Source organism: Oncorhynchus masou, chromosome 3, assembly GCF_036934945.1.
Source record: "Oncorhynchus masou masou isolate Uvic2021 chromosome 3, UVic_Omas_1.1, whole genome shotgun sequence".
Taxonomy (NCBI): Eukaryota; Metazoa; Chordata; class Actinopteri; order Salmoniformes; family Salmonidae; genus Oncorhynchus; species Oncorhynchus masou.
Genome location: NC_088214.1, coordinates 31,055,947 through 31,073,079, shown reverse-complemented (window position 1 = coordinate 31,073,079; position 17,133 = coordinate 31,055,947). Strand labels below are relative to the sequence as shown.

At 41.6% G+C, this 17,133-nt stretch overlaps 1 protein-coding gene across 1 annotated transcript; it reads right to left on the bottom strand.

The window, feature by feature from the left end:
* Positions 1–299: 299 nt before the first annotated feature.
* adhfe1 (alcohol dehydrogenase iron containing 1) lies at positions 300–11,451 on the bottom strand. Its single transcript, XM_064937899.1, has 14 exons — positions 11,306–11,451; positions 11,040–11,077; positions 9,326–9,369; positions 8,921–8,974; positions 8,523–8,677; positions 7,931–8,127; positions 7,526–7,603; positions 7,266–7,371; positions 4,767–4,919; positions 4,515–4,613; positions 4,298–4,376; positions 2,007–2,103; positions 1,626–1,783; positions 300–1,406 (listed from the first exon to the last, which is right to left on the bottom strand). Exons 1-14 carry the CDS (start codon positions 11,356–11,358, stop codon positions 1,323–1,325), a joined length of 1,395 nt encoding a protein of 464 aa, XP_064793971.1. The 5' UTR covers positions 11,359–11,451; the 3' UTR covers positions 300–1,322.
* Positions 11,452–17,133: the final 5,682 nt, after the last annotated feature.

Here is a 17,133-nt window from a genome sequence, read left to right as displayed (position 1 = left end):
GCGAAACAAAACTGAGCTCAACAAAAAGTAAGACTGATCCACAATTAACATTTTAAATCATTGCCATGTAAAAAACAAGTATAATGTACTGCAGATTTTTTTTCTGTCTACTCATTCATTTGTAGCCCACACACAAAAAAAGTGTTCACACATTTAAATTACCATTAATTAAATCGCAATACTTAATTTATTGAAATTCTTATTTTCTTATTCAGAAAAAATTTAATGTGACATATGCATATATGAACAGGAGTGAAAAAAGTAGAAACATTGCCAAGACAAGGAAAGAAAACAAACTATTTATTTAAACTATTTTATTTAATTATTTAATGATTTTAAGGGATCAGAGTCATGTACGTTTTGAATATAAATGATTATGTATCCTAAAATGCATTTATTTTGACATCCAGTTATCAAATCAAATGTATTTATATAGCCCTTCGTACATCAGCTGATATCTCAAAGAGCTGTACAGAAACCCAGCCTAAAACCCCAAACAGCAAGCAATGCAGGTGTAGAAGCACGGTGGCTAGGAAAAACTCCCTAGAAAGGAGTTATGTGCTGCTTAACATCAAGACCTAACGGTAACGAGGATTTAGCGTAACTCTATTTCCATGTCAATATACAGAATCTATAATTAATAAGGATAGATATCATTGCACCCTATTCCATATAGTGCACCAGTTTTGACCAAAAGTGAATAGGATGCCATTTGGGATGCAATGATATTCTGTATCATATTGATACCTTAACTTGGCTCTCTTTCTCTCAATGGACCTTAAAAGCTCTCCTAGTGAGCTCTCCTGGGTTAACCTACTTGAAAGCAGCCAGATCAGACTTTCTTAGCATTAGGGCACACTTTACATAACAGTTAACCTGAGTAATCTGGAAACTAGATTTTTAAAAATAGTACACTTCTAAGAATGACGCAACACTGTCATAACAACGTAGTCCACTCCAGACCAGTAGGCTATTCTCAAATTAATGGGGAGGGGAACATGACAGCAACGGTGTACTATATTGTAGTAAATACAAATCAAAACCAACATTTGAAATCGGGGTAATATACTGTATAATCAAATAAGGAACCTTATCATTTAATTGTATCTATCAATAAAAAGAGGATGGGATGGCAATGGCAGGGAGGCTACATCTCAAATGGCACCCTATTCCCTATATAGTGCCCAATGTTTAACCAGAGCCCTATGGGTCCTGGTTAAAAGTAGTGTGCTGTATAGGGAATAGCACAGAGTCTTTTGGGCTCTCATCATCTCACACAGGTACAGTATGAGAGTGGGTGATGACGCATAAGAGAGCCAGTCTTAGTACAGCTTCAGGGAGGCCTCAAACAAATTAGTCAAATCTTCCTCTGTGTGTTCCCTAGGAGACAGCTTGGTCACCCTTTCCTGCAAGAGACCATAGTGACACAATCAGGGGCAGACACAGGAAATACCAGTCAGAAAAAGAGACATAGTACATGTAATGAAAAAGGAAAGGAGCACTAGCACACTAAACTGTCCTTGCTTGTGGGTTTATTACCAACATCTGGGCTCAATTGTCTTAAACAGGGCGTGAAAGAACATGTCTTGCACATTTAATGTGAAACATTTCTAATGTGTAGTTACCTGAGGTATTGTTCCTCTCACTAGGTCAGGTATGTCATCCTTGGTGTAGCCGACAGCACTCAGACCGTCCTCTACCTTCAGGTCATAGAGGAACTGTCTCAGGGTGTCGGCCAGGAGCAGCCCAGCGTCCTCCCTCTTGGTGTTGCTCACGTCAGCCCCTGAGGAGAGACATGGAGGGGTGTGAGCTTGACGTCACAAAATCAGCGAGGAAACAATAGTGCCACGCATGCACCTCTTAATGCACCTACAGTGCACTGTTTATGGTATAGATTACCATTTGAGACTAAGCCCTGGTAAAAGGAAATTGCAATTGAGAATATATTTGTGTTATTATTTAATGACAACACTGTTGGGGGTGTTGTAGAGAAGAGTTGCTGTTACCAAGTATCTCTGCTGCCTCCAGGTGGCGCTCTGGACACATACTGGCAGTGAAGGCAAAGACAGCAGGAGAGGTCAGAACCACGGACAGACCATGAGGCTATGGGACAGAAGAGCAACACATGGGAACCATTAATGCTTGATAGTTAAACTGTGAATGGAGATACATGTTTCTGAAACAATATATTTGTTATATACAGTTAACTGCCAAAATAAAGGAAACACTTCAGTAAATAAGGGATACTAAGTATAATGAACAAAAATATAATTAACAATTTCAAAGATTATACTGAGTTACAGATCATATAAGGAAATCAGTCAAATTAAACCAATGAAATTCTAATCTGTGGATTTCACATGACTGGGTAGGGGCGCAGCTATATGACTGGTATCAGACGATCCCGCAGGTTAAGAAGCCAGATGTGGAGGACCTGGACTGGCTACACGTGGTCTGCGATTGTGAGGCCGGTTGGACGTACTTCCAAATTCTCTAAAATGCTGTTGGAGGTGGCTTATGGTAGAGAAATTAACATTTAATTTTCTGGCAATAGCTCTAGTGGACATTCCTGCAGTTTGCATGCCAATTGCGCTCTCCCTCAAAACTTGAGACATCTGTTGCAATTGTGTTGCGTGACAAAACGGCACATTTTAGAATGACCTTTTATTGCCCCCAGCACAAGGTGCAACAGTGTAATGATAATGCTGTTTAATCAGTTTCTTGATAAGCCACACCTGTCAGGTGGATGGATTATCTTGGTGAAGGAGAAAAGCTCACTAACAGGAATGTAAACAAATTTGCTCACAACAGTTGAGAGAAATAAGCTTTTTGTGCATATGGAAGATTTCTGGGATCTTTGATTTCAGCTCATGTTTCATGGGACCAAGACTTTACATGTTGCGTAAACATTTCTGTTCAGAATATATATTGAAAGCAGGTGCTTCCACACAGGTGTGGTTCCTGAGTTAATTAAACAATGAACATGCCATCATGCTTAGAGTCAGGCATATAAATGCCCAGTTGCCCAATATTTTGGCTACTATGGCTAGAAGAAGACATCTCAGTGACTTTGAAAGAGGAGACTCAAAGGAGTATAGGGGGTTTAAAGATTGTGTGTCTCAGTCACCAGATTGCAACCCAATTGAACACTTATGGGAGATTCTGGAGAGGCACCTGAGACAGCGTTTTTTCACCACCATCAACAAGATACCAAGTTATTGGCCTCCCGAGTGGCGCAGTGGTCTAAGGCACTGCACCGCAGTGCCAGCTGTGCCACTTGAGATTCTGGGTTCGAGTCCAGGCTCTGTCGCAGGAGACCAATGGGACGGCACACAATTGGCCCAGCATCGTCTGGATTAGGGGAGGGTTTGGCCCGGCAGGGATGTCCTTGTCCCATCTCGCTGACACGGTCACCAGGTGTCTGGTGTTTCCTCCGTCACATTGGTGCGGCTGGCTTCTGGGTTAAGTGGGCATTGTGTCAAGAAGCAGTGTGGCTTGGTTGAGTTGTGTTTTGGAGGACGCACGGTCGCCTCTCCCGAGTCCGTACGGTAGTTGCAGCGATGAGACAAGACTGCAACTACCAATTGGATATACTTTGGAGAGGAAAAAAAAGAGGTAAACATGTTTTTTTTTAAGATAAAGAATTATGGAATTTCTCATGGAAGAATGGTCTCGCATCCCTCCAATAGAGTTCCAGACACTTGTAGAATCTATGCGAAGGCGGCCTAACGCCCTATTGAGACACTTACTGTTGGTGTTTCCTTTATTTTGGCAGTTACCTGAATATATTCACTGAGTATACCAAACATTAAGAACACCTTCCTAATATTGAGTTGCACCCTTGATACAAACCGGTGCGCCTGGCACCTACTACCATACCCCATTCAAAAGGCACTTAAATATTTTGCCTGGCTCATTCACAATCCATTGTCTCAATTGTCTCAAGGCTTAAAAATCCTTTAACCTGTCTCCTCCCCTCCATCTACACTGATTGAAGTGGATTTAACAAGTGACATCAGTAAGGGATCATAGCTTTCACCTGGTCAGTCTATGCAATGGAAAGAGCAGGTGTTCTCAATAGTTTATATACTCAGTGTATATATCAAACATGGAACAGAATACCAATGAAAATACATTATATCAGTGTCAAAACTGTGGTTATAGAGATCATAGATATTTGGAACTAAATATATTGACTTTTCAATTATATAAAAGGTCAAATTTAACAGACATTTTTCAATAATAAGATTGCTTTGTATTGGTTCTAAAATGAAGAAAAGGACCAGAATCGCTTTACCACTACAGGGTGATCCACATTGTAGCCCTTAGCCATGTAAGTCTTCACATTTCCAGCAATAGGATAAGACATACCGTGGCTAGAAAATGAACAAAAAGGATCTCATCAGTCACATTAATCATCAATCACAGGACACACTGTAACTATTCATATAAGGAAGGGGATGTGTGCAGTTTCAATCATTATGAAGGCGTAATGAGCCATATGTTTACTTTACCATAAGTGGACCCCAGCATTTCCAAACCCGATCCCGGCAAACACACTGGCAAGATGCATGCTGGATCTGGCCTTTACATCCTCAGCATCGTTCACTGCCCTGAGAGGGAGAAAGTGAACAGTTAATGACGTCGCCTACATCAGCACTAATAATAAGAAACCACTGATAATAATATTCACAATAGACAGTAGTGATTTTTAGGGGATAAAACTGTGGAATAACTAATGGAAGCCTCATCAGGAAGGCGTTTACCGTTTCATGTACTTGGCCACTACATTCAGAGCATGTCTGGACCAGACATCACTAATGGGGTTACTGCCCTGGTAGGCCGGCCGGTTGATGGGGTTGGGAGGGCAGGGGCTGCGCATGTTGTAGGGAAGAGCCGTGTAGGACTCCAGGGCATGGCTGAATAAGGACACACAAAGAGAACAGATGAAGAAAATAACTGAATCCAACTCCTATTTTTCTAATCAGTCACTTCTATCTGGCACCACCTTGACGTTATAAGAGCACAGAGTGGGGGAAAGGTCAAAGGCCTCTGCAGCATGTCGGTAGAGAGAAGCATGTTGATGAATGAGTTATTTGGCTTATAAGGTTGATAAAAGATGTGAATGTAGCCTTAAAAACATAATAACATGTTACACAGACTGACTGATTGAATGTGATCAAGATACACTACTGTTCAAAAGTTTGGGGTCACTTAAAAATGTCCTTGTTTTGAAAGAAAAACACATTTTTTCTCCATTAAAATAACAGCACATTGATCAGAAATACAGTATAGACATGGTTAATGTTGTAAATGACTATTGTAGCTGGAAACGACTGATTTTTAATGGAATATCTACATAGGCGTACAGGGGCCATTTATCAGAAGCCATCACTCCTGTGTTCCAATGGCAAGTTGTGTTAGCTAATCCAAGTCTATAATTTTAAAAGGCTAATTGATGATTAGAACACCCTTTTGAAATTATGTTAGCACAGCTGAAAACGATTGTCCTGATTAAAGAAGCAATAAAACTGGCCATCTTTAGACAAGTTGAGTATCTGGAGCATCAAAATTTGTGGGTTCGATTACAAGCTCAAAATGGGCAGAAACAAAGAACTTTCTTCTGAAACTCGTCAGTCTATTCTTGTTCTGAGAAATGACAGCTATTCCATATTGAGAAATTGACAAGAAACTGAAGATCTGGTACAACGCTGTGTACTACTCCCTTCACAGAACAGCACAAACTGGCTCTAACCAGAATATAAAGGCCTTATTCTAAAATTGATTAAATTGTTCTTGTTTTACTCATCAATCTACACACAATACCTCATAATGACAAAGCAAAAACTGTTTTTTAGATTACAAATATTACATTTACATAAGTATTCAGACACTTTACTCAGTACTTTGTTGAAGCACCTTTGGCAACGATTACAGCCTTGAGTCTTCTTGGCTATGACGCTAAAATGTGTATGTGACCAATAACATTTTATCTGATTTATTTGGGAGGTTTGTCCCATTCTTCTCTGCAGATCCTCTCAAGCTCTGTCAGGTTGAATGGGGAGCGTCGCTGCACAGCTATTTTCAGGTCTCTCCAGAGGTGTTAGATCGGGTTCAAGTCCGGGCTCTGGCTAGGCCACTCAAGGACATTCAGAGACTTGTCCTGAAGCCACTCCTGTGTTGTCTTGGCTGTGTGCTTAGTGTTGTTGTCCTGTTGGAAGGTCAACCTTCGCCCCAGTGAGGTCCTGAGTACTCTGGAGCAGGTATTCATCAACAATCTATGCTCTGTTCATCTTTCCCTCGATCATGACTAGTCTCCCAGTAACTGCCACTAAAAAAAACATCCCCACAACATGATGCTGCCACCACCATGCTTCCCCGTAGGGATGGTGCCAGGTTTCCTCCAGACGTGACGCTTGGCATTCAGGCCAAAAGAGTTCAATCTTTGGTTTCATAAGACCTGAGAATATGGTTTATCATGGTCTGAGAGTCCTTTAGGTGCCTTTTGGCAAACTCCAAGCGGGCTGTCATGTGCCCTTTATTGAGGAGTGGCTGCCGTCTGGCTACTCTACCATAAAGGCCTGATTGGTGGAGTGCTGCAGAGATGGTTGCCCTTCTGGAATGTTCTCCTATCTCCACAGAGGAACTCTGGAGCTGTCAGTGACCATCGGCCCTTCTCCCCGATTGTTCAGTTTGGCTAGGCGGCCAGCTCTAGGAAGAGTCTTGGTGGTTCCAAACTTTCATTTAAAAATGGAGGCCACTGTTGTCTTGGGGACCTTCAATGCTGCAGAAATCTTTTGGCACCCTTCCCCAGATCATCTGTGCCTCAACACAATCCTGTGTTGGAGCCCAAGGACAATTCCTTTACCTCATGGCTTGGTTTTGCTCTGACATGCACTGTCAACTGTGGGACCTTATATAGACAGGTGTGTGCCTTTCATGTCCAAATCATGTCCAATCAAATTAATTTACCACAGGTGGATTCCAATCAAGTCGTAAAAACATCTCAAGGATGATCAATGGAAACAGGATGCACCTGAGCTCAATTTCGAGTCTCATAGCAAAGGGTCTGAATACTAATGTAAATAAGATATTTCAGTTTTTTCTAAAACTCTGTTTTCGCTTTATCATTAAGGCGAATTGTGTGTAGATTGATGAGACATTTAAAAAAAATGTTTGAATAAGGCTGTAAAGTAACAAAATGTTGAAAAGGGGAAGGGGGCTGAATACTTTACGAATGCACTGAATACAGTTTATTTACATACCATAGCACATCAAAACCACTGTTGGCAGCCACCCTCTCGGGCATATGCAGAGTGTGCAGAGGATCCACTATTCCAAGAGTCGGCTTAATGGCTCGGCTGGCGATGCCTGAATAGATGAACCAGAAGACAAGCAAGTCATACTGAGTCATTGAATGAAACATTGCAACATACAGTATGAATTTAATTATCATTTGAATGTGAGGCCAGCAGTGCAACTAAGGAGAGAGATAGCTTTACCCTGACAAAGTGTTTTTTTTTACCAGTTTTTGCTTTCAGCTTTTCGAAATCAAAGATCGCAACACCTGTTGTCTCACTGCCAGTTCCTGCTGTTGTGGGAACTTAAGAGAAAAATAGTTGCCATGTGACTAACATGTACAAGTTTAGCCTATATTAGGAAAACTACATATCTGCACATCCATTCAATTGTTCTAAAAGTGTATGACATATTAATTTCCTCCCTGAGAGGATTTGAGGTGTTGTCTAACAAGATCAGGTGTTCACAACCATTCACAAAAAAATCTCTCTAATCTATAATAGTCAAAGGAAACACACATTTATATACAGTGTACATACAACAGATTCTAAAAATGGTTCAGTGTACCAGGGTCAGTTAGTTCCTAAACCTATTAACCTCAGTGTGTATTCGTGACTGGGGGTCATAGTACCTGCGATCAGGGGCTTGAGAACACCTGTAATAGGCTTTCCCTTCCCTATAGGCGCATTGACAAAGTCTAGAAAATCCGCGTCGGGATGGCAGGCATACAGGTTGGCAGCTTTACAGGTGTCAATCACTGAGCCTCCACCCACAGCAACGTAAATGTCAAACGTTTCTTTCTTCGCAAAAGCTATGGCCTCCTTGAAGCTGTATAGTAAAGAGTGAAAGTGATTACTTTATTGAAAATTCATCCCATGATTGACTTTTTGATTACGCTTCTCATCCATACATTTACTCCAAATGAGGAAAAACTAGAATCAATATCAAATGTAATGATGAAATTCCGGTCAAGATGTATGACATACCTCAGGTGTAGCTACTGTATGTAGGCTGTCATTGTAAATAAGAATTTGTTCTAAACTGACTTGCCTAGTTAAATAAAAAATACAAAGTTATTGAAAATAAGTGTCCCAAATGGCACTCTATTCCCTATATACGGTAGTGCATTACTTGTGATCAGAGCCCTATAGACCCTGCTCTGTTCAAAAGTAGTGCACTATATAGGGAATAGCTAGGGTGCCAATTGGAACGCACAGGGTTACCTGGAGTCTGTTGGCTCCACCCGAACATTGTCATAAACTTTGTAGTTAACCCCGTTCTGAACTAGAGACTCCAACACGGCCTCGACAGGAGAGAGCCGAGACAGATTATTGTCCGTCATAAGACACACGTTACGGGCTCCCATGTTCTGAAGATCCTGCAATTTGAAAGAAAATCACAAAATAGGAGAGTGTTATTCACGCCTTAGACAAAATCTTATATGATTCATGTTCAAAGCATTATATGCATTTCAATTTTAGGCCTGTTCATGTCTCTTCTATTATTGAAACTTTTTGAATACAACCCCTTACCATTTCGGAAGAACGATTATATTATGTAAACATGAGTTGTTTAATATCTTGCCATGAATAGCATCAACAAATAGCAGAGACTTATTTACCATACCAATTTCCCGTGTGACACCCTCTCCATATCTAATGTTTGAGCTCGCCATCTGAAACCAAATAATAACATGAAAAATATGGTTAACGTTGGCCAACATCCCAAGGAAGAATACCGTTGACTACTTTTCATTAATAAAATAGAGAAATAGATATCTTAGAAAAGTGTCAGTCCACTTTTTTTTTTTTTTGCAGTACTTTAGCCTAAAGACTACTTTAAAGATTTTTAAAAAAGGGGTTTTATGCTGAGCCTAATGACAGTAGTTGGAGTATAGGGTTGGTTTAACTTTAATTAATAACTGTCATGTCTGCTTGTTAGTAGAGCTTATTTCATTATTTTGAAAAGCTTCTGTGGCCATGTCAAAGTCTGATGAGTGAAAATATGGTTAAATAGTTCAAGTTACCTCAAATGCATAATCTGTTTTTCTTCCACAGTCATGTCCTGAAGCTAGAGCACAAACATTACAACTTTAAAACATGTTGTGACAGGTTAAAAACCACACTTTTGTTCCATGTTTCCATGTTTCTATGGACCCTAATTAGTGGTACAAATGTACGCATTTATTTTTTTTTTTAAAGTGAGAGTGTACTGTCCTCATTGAGGTGTTTCTAACCAAAAAAAGATAGCCAAAATCCATTTAAGAACTGAACCAGAGTCAGGGATAGGTTTTCCGTAAACCTCTGGTTTTAATAGATAAACCGGTCGTCAGTTGACACATTGGTGGGGCTGGCTGCCGGGGTAAGCTGGCGGATGTTAAAATGTGCGGTTTGGCGGGTCATGTTTCAAGGATGCATGACTCGACCGTTGCCTCCCGAGCCCGTTGGGGAGTTGCAGCGATGAGACTAGCTCGATATTGGGGAGAAAGTGTGGGTAAAATAAAACAAATAAGTGCCAAGGGCCACTCATTGCGGGTCAATGGGAGCGTGGTAGGGTTTGAGTCCATTGTCGGCGTAGGCGGTATGCTTGAGTCCGAGATGGGCCTCAGATTGGGAGAGGAGGCCCGGGTGCTCTTCGTGGGAAAGGAGCAACCCAGCTGTTTGTGTTGTCTTTTTCAAAATCAAAACAAATTGATTTATATAGTCCTTCTTACATCAGCTAATATATCAAAGTGCTGTACAGAAACCCAGCCTAAAACCCCAAACAGCAAGCAATGCAGGTGTAGAAGCACGGTGGCTAGGAAAAACTCCCTAGAAAGGCCAAAACCTAGGAAGAAACCTAGAGAGGAACCAGGCTATGAGGGGTGGTTCGTCCTCTTCAGGCTTCCTTTGAATTCATGGGAGAAATCACCATGTTGCGCAGCGTTGTCCGGGTTTGGCCTAGGTTGGCCGTAAACTGACTTCACTAGTTAAATACAACAACATATTTTTTAAATGTGACAATGAACAACAACCCGAAAGCACTGAATGGTATGTTTAACCACATTAATAGGTCTACATCGTGCTATAGGATGCGTTGATCAACTGATTGATACGTGTAGGCCTACTGTAGATTGACAAACGTTCCTCTACTGTGGATGCTCAGCAACATGTTTTCGACTCGCTATAAGTTTATTTTATAATAACTGAATGTTACTGCAATACTGACACCTGTAGGATGATAATGAGTCCTACATAATGTTATGGTTGTAATTATGGAAAATTGCAACCATGTTCAAGTCCATCTTCGACATAATTTATAATTGGCTATGTGGAATTTTGTTTCAGGAAATAATCACTGTCATCTGGTGAGGTTAGCATAGGGCTAACGTGTGCCAGGTGATGGGACCAGCTACAATGTAGCGTTCTTTCAAGTATAAATAAATCAACGATTTTAATTGGCTGATGAGCATTTTGTTTGTAATTGGCTGATGAGCAGAAACTGTTTTATAATGTTCGCAATTATGGGCAGTGTTTCCTGTTTATTACGTCACGTAAAGAAAGTAATGAGGGCAACCAAGATACAGATAAATAAAACAGCCCCGGGTGGCGCTAAATCACTAGGTGCATAGAAAACTTGAATGACAGGCAGAACAGAGCTTTTGCACAAGAAGCTGTGTTAGGTGTTACATACATGTTACAATTAACTTAATTAACAATAACGGTGTTATAATAAAACAGGTTATTTTAACCAACTACTACCTTGATGGAATGTATGAGAATGGGCAGGGCATCTGCACCTGTAAATGGGGGGAAACGGCATTTTCATAAGCAGTGTAATCATTTGACGCAAACCTGCGAGTGAAACGAAGTTGGGTTGACGTCGATGCTTGCACTGCCATCTGGCTACTACATAACAAGTTAGGTAGGGGCCTAGCTAAATACGATAACTACCTTAAGTAACCACTACCTCTAGTGCATTTAACAATCTTGTATTTGTCCATTTTCGCGATTAGGAATCAACTTACGCTGCTTTTTCAAGTTGCCTGAGCAAATGCACAATCCTGTCGCGTCCTGCCATGTTGTCGTTCTTCCTTCGGCTTTTGGGTTTACTTACGAGTTCAACTCGAGGGAGTCGAAGTCTGGATTTGAACTGATACACGAGCGCCCCTTACTGTACCGAATGTGAAAAGATATAGGACATGGGTCAGACCTATGACGTTTACCCAAGGCTCTACCACTCACGTCATGATGAGGAAAGCACAATTTCCATTTATTGTAACAGGCAGTAGAGTTAACATACTGTAAGAGAAAGATGGCCTAGTCCTACTATTCAAAATATCATTTTGGGTAACCAAAATAGTAATGTTCAATATCAAGTTCAACTCATAGGAAAAGGAGGGCAACTATCAGCTGAAATCACAACCTATCACCTGTGGGTTTAGATTTATTCACTGCACATCATAGGCCTAAGCTATAACTGCATCCTAGTTTTCATACTTGGATGAATAACAATCAATAATAGCATCTCTGCCCTTTACTGCCAGTGAGTGACAGTCAGGCATGTGATTACGTAGCCTACATCAAGTGATGTGAGGAAGAGCACTTTAGACAGTTGGCGTCACGCAACACGCAGCCTAACGGAGTGTCAACCCCAAAGTTCCCTTACTACATAGGCTGCCACTGTTGCGGTTGTCACTAGAGAGTGAAAATGCCCTGAATTTTTTTATTTATTTCCCAACATAGATGTGTGTCACCATGAAATCTCTCACTTTTCATTCATATCTACTTCCGGTGTCCCCATCAATAAAATAGAAATATGTTTTATTATGGAGGTAATTCTAATTCTGTGGTCCCCTTAACCCTGTGACCTCTAATCTTCCACATATACTGTACAACCTGAAAGGTGCCAGCCCAGAGCCATTATTAATGGTTATATACAGCACTGATACCAGACAATCTAAAGGAAGAGACTGTTTATGTGTAGTATCTGTCTTGTAAAGGCACCTCTATTCTCCATACCTCCGACACTGATCGTTTCATTCAGCTGGATGGGTTTTTTTTCCACCAAGTGACTCACAGTGATTTAGTACCTGTGCTGTGTTCACTCGCACCGCTACACTACATGTGTCAGCTCTGGCCGGTGTTAACCAGGGCATGAGGAGATCCGTGTTGAGCCGTGATGATGGTATCAGAGGGGACAGACTAGCCAGGCAGCGAAAGAAACTCCATGTCCTTAGCCTGCTTTAAAAAGAGCAATTTCCCTGTGCCCTTTCAGTCTCAGCGTGGAGCAGCCAGCACCATTTCTCTGCGACTGTGATACAGGTGGCTGTTCCAAATGGCACCCGATTCCCTATTTAGTGCACTGCTTTTGACCAAAACTAGTGTACTATGTAGGGAATGGGATGCACAGCCACAATGTTATTGTATAACAGTCCCAACATGCTGCAGCTGGAAAGGGCTCCACCCATTAAACACCTAGCACCTATTCCCAATATGAGAGATCAGCCAATGAGTACCTTCAATTTTAAATTGTTTCAACTGAGTTGTATTCAGAAGTGTATTTTCATAGTTCTATTCTGTGATGTGGATTTTAGAGTTTGGTTCAGATATTGGCATCACAATGCCATACCATTTATAGTTAATTTAGCTTATCATGAATTGTTTAGTTTTTGTAACTTTGTACAAGTAAAATAAATAATTGTATTCACCTAACAACATTTGCATGTGGAATACCAGTAGATCTTTTAATATGTAATTTTCATAGAATAAATATATTGTTGTTCACTTCAGAGCAATTGTTTCTCATCCATCTTGAAATACTCTGTTCTATTCTCAGATACAGGGTCATAGTGTGTGAGGCCCTTTAATTCATCATTACAGCATTTAATTTCATTTTATAACACAGCTAATGAAAATGACATAACGTACTTTATACCCATACTGCATGAAGATCATCACTATCTGATACACACGTCTCGCTTTCTCCATCACACTCTCATGGATCCAATTCCAATGATTCATTATGGGTCAGTGGAGGGCTTGTGACATGAGAGTGATCACCAGAAACAATGTTAATTGGATAGACATGCCACATGATGCATCTGCAGTATTCATAGCACAAATTACATATATGGTAGGTAGGGAGTTTCCATGAAGTCCACAGCTTCATGCAATTTCTCTTGTAGTCTTTTTACATCAACATAAATATTATGTTTATTTGAATTGATGCAAGTAAGTGTACATGATAGTAAGGAATAAGTAATAATAAGATGCATTTGAATGCATGGTCTGAGAGTTCCCCCTCTGGATGAGCAACGAGAGGAAGGAGAGAGTCGATAGCGTCGCAAAAGGTCAAACTGTCACAGAAAATGTCTTCTGCCACAAACAGTGGCATTGTAATACCTTGTGACTGGGACGCATTCGCTGAAACATGGATGTCACATAAATGGAGGCTTAGTTTTGGGAAATGGGCTGTCAGGTTTGGCACTCTTACTGACACATTGTTTCTGACCCGCTGTAACCTGGAGAAAGGAGCAAGAAGGAAGAGGGGATGGAGAGAGAGGGATGGAGAGACAGGGATGGAGTGAGAGGGATGGAGGGAGGGAGAGGGGATGTAGAGTGGGGGATTGAGAGAGGGGATGGAGAGAGAGGGTTGATGAGAGAGGGAGAGGGGATGCAGAGAGGGGATGCAGAGAGGGGGATGGAGAGAGAGGGATGGAGAGAGAGGGGATGGAGAGAGAGGGTTGGAGAGAGAGGGTTTGGTGAGAGAGGGGATTGAGAGAGGAGGATTGAGAGAGGAAGAGGGGAGAGAGGATGCAGAGAGAGGGATAGAGAGAGGGGATTGGATAGAGGGAGAGGGGATTGAGAGAGGGGTTTGGTGAGCGAGGGATGGAGAGAGGGTGAGGGGATTGAGAGAGGGGGTTGGTGAGAGAAGGATGGAGAGAGAGGGATTGGAGAGAGGGGGATGGAGAGAGGGATGGAGAGAGAGGGATGAAGAGAGGGATGGAGAGAGGGGGGATGAGAGAGAGGATGGAGAGAGAGGGATGGAGAGAGGGAGAGGGGATTGAGAAAGGGGGGTGGAGAGATGTAGAGGGGATGCAGAGAGGTGGATGGAGAGAGGGGGATGGAAAGAGGGAGAGGGGATTGAGAAAGGGGGGTGGAGAGATGGAGAGGGGATGTAGAGAGGTGATGGAGAGAGGGGGATGGAAAGAGGGATGGAGAGAGGGCACGTTGCGGAAACAATCCTGTCAACACGGCTGTGGTAAAATAAAACTGACTCGGTGTGGTCAAATTGATTTATTCTCGTTGGTCTTAGTGATATAAAGGACTTGTATGATATAAATAGTCAGATCTCCTACCTATTTTGAACAAATGTGTTGGTTGCTTCAGGGGTATGAACATCATACAGTTAGTGCATCTAAAATGGCACCCTATTCCATACACTTCTTTTGACTAGAACACTAAGTTTATAGGGAAGAGGGTGCCATTTGGGATGCACACAGTTTACAGTTTTTCTTATCACTTTGGTACTATTTTCACAAGTATGTGGTAAAATGTCACAACTCTTAGTACAAAACTCAAAACAGATAATCAAAACTCCAGTTTTTTCAAAACTTTAAGCACATTTTCAATTGACTTAGTACAACACAAAAAAATCACACACAAAAAATAACTCTTTAATCAAATCTAATCAATGTTTCATCTAGAAATACCTTTCATATAAAGTAATTGCCTTTCACAATGCAATGTTCACAATACTTACAATACAAGGGGGCCCGTCAGAGAGGTGGGCATGGGCCCCATCAAAGAGGTCAAAGAGCTGGGCATGAGCCCCGTCAAAGAGGTCAAAGAGCACTGTATCGAAGTGTTAGAGGCATCACTACAGATCCGGGTTCGATCCCAGGCTGTGTCGCAGCCGGCCACAACCAGGAGACCCAAATGGCCCAGCGTTGTCTGGGTTAGGGGAGGGTTTGGCCGGACCGGGATGTCCTTGTCCCATCTCGCTCTACTGACTCCTTGTTGCGGACCGGGTGCATGCACGCTGACTTCGGTCACCAGTTGTACAGTGTTTCCTCTGACACATTGGTGCGGCTGGTTTCTGGATTAAGTGAGCACTGTGTCAAGAAGTAGTGTGGCTTGGCAGGGTCGTGTTTCGGAGGATGCATGGCTCTCCACCTCCGCCTCTCCGTACGGGAGTTGCAGCGATGGGACAAGACTGTAATTACCAATTGGATATTACGAAATTGGGGAGAAAAAGTAGAAAAACAATATTAATAACAATTTCAAAGAGGTGGACATCAGAGAGAGGGAGGAAGACGGCAGGGAACTGTTGTGTCTAATGAAGTCCGGGACATTGTTGTTGACCATGTGGTAAACAGAGGCCTTACCATGTCAGAGGCTGACAGATTAGTTCACGCCAATCTGAAATTATCAACTTTCAATTCGATCATGAGAACTTTTCGCCAAGAAAACCGGTAAGTCTGCAGGATATGCAATATGCTTTACCACTACATTTACAGTAAAGGACATATTAAAATGTATGTAAATTCACAAAGCATGTTACAGTATTCTTACAGTATGAACATATTTCCCTGGTGCCTTTTGAAAGAAACAACGACCAGGTGAAACAACTGCAGGTCGAGTATGTTCAGGTACAGAACTATATACTATATTACTGTTACTGTTTGATGCACATGTTACTTGACAATATCATATTGGAACTGTACTGTAAAAATAACTAACCAAAATATATTTTTAGAGGGTGATGCTGCTTAATGCTACTGTGAACCATCACAAGTATATCTTTGTTGATGAAGCGGGTTTCAACCTGGCCAAAACTCGGAACCTCAACGGCCAACTGGCTGCCGTCCAAGTGCCTGGACAACGTGGGGGAAACATCTCCGTGTGCGCAGCGATCTCTGAAGATGGTGTGGTAGGACGCAGGCTGTCACTTGGATCCTACAATGCTGCACACCTCGTTGTGTTTCTCAATTAAATTGAGCAGGCCTGTGAAGGTGAAGGGGTCATATATGTCATTGTGTAGGAGAATGTCTAATAATATCATACAATATACTTTACACTTACCCCAACGTTTTATGAGTCCATGTTTGCTATGCCGTTAGGAAAGGTGTTTTAGATGACATCTTGGTCCTTTGTTGAATTTTCTTCGAAAAAGGCTTGCCACTTTCTTTGGTCAAGAGAAAGTTTGTGGATCTGGATTTTATTGCCCTTTCGTATAATGGATCAAAAAGTATTTCAGCTTGGACTTTTCCGGTTTGTTATAGAATAGATGATGTAGCCCTGGATCAAGATGGAAAGCTGATTGGGTCCATATCCTGCCCCTACTGGTCAAGCCTGGCACTTCAAAAGGGACTTCTGACTAGTAGGGTCAGCCAGGGTTCCTGGTCTGAAGGGCCCCTGTCCAGTAAAAGGGGTTTGTGCTGATGTGACGTGAAATTGCTTTGTCCTCTGTATTAATCTACTGCTTCTCTCAGTGATCCTATCACTGTGTCTCCCTCCTCAGTTGACTCTGTGAGTAATCACTTAGTGTGAGGAGAACTCCAAAAGCATTACATTAGGATCACAGTCACTGTCTTAGGTGGTCTGTCAATGAGCAATAGAAAGAAGTGAGCATATCGATCTGCTCCTCTTTCAGAGGAGGGATTGTGTCCAATCCTTTTTAGAAAATAGGGCGGAAAATGCTAGTGTTGACGAGATAAAAAAATGTTTGTTTTTTTTCGAATTCATAGCTTTTTAGATGCACATTTTCATGGAATGTCAGAGATGTTTGAATGAAATATCTGTCAACTTAAATTGTCAACATCACAAGACATAATTAGCTCTAAAAGGTTTT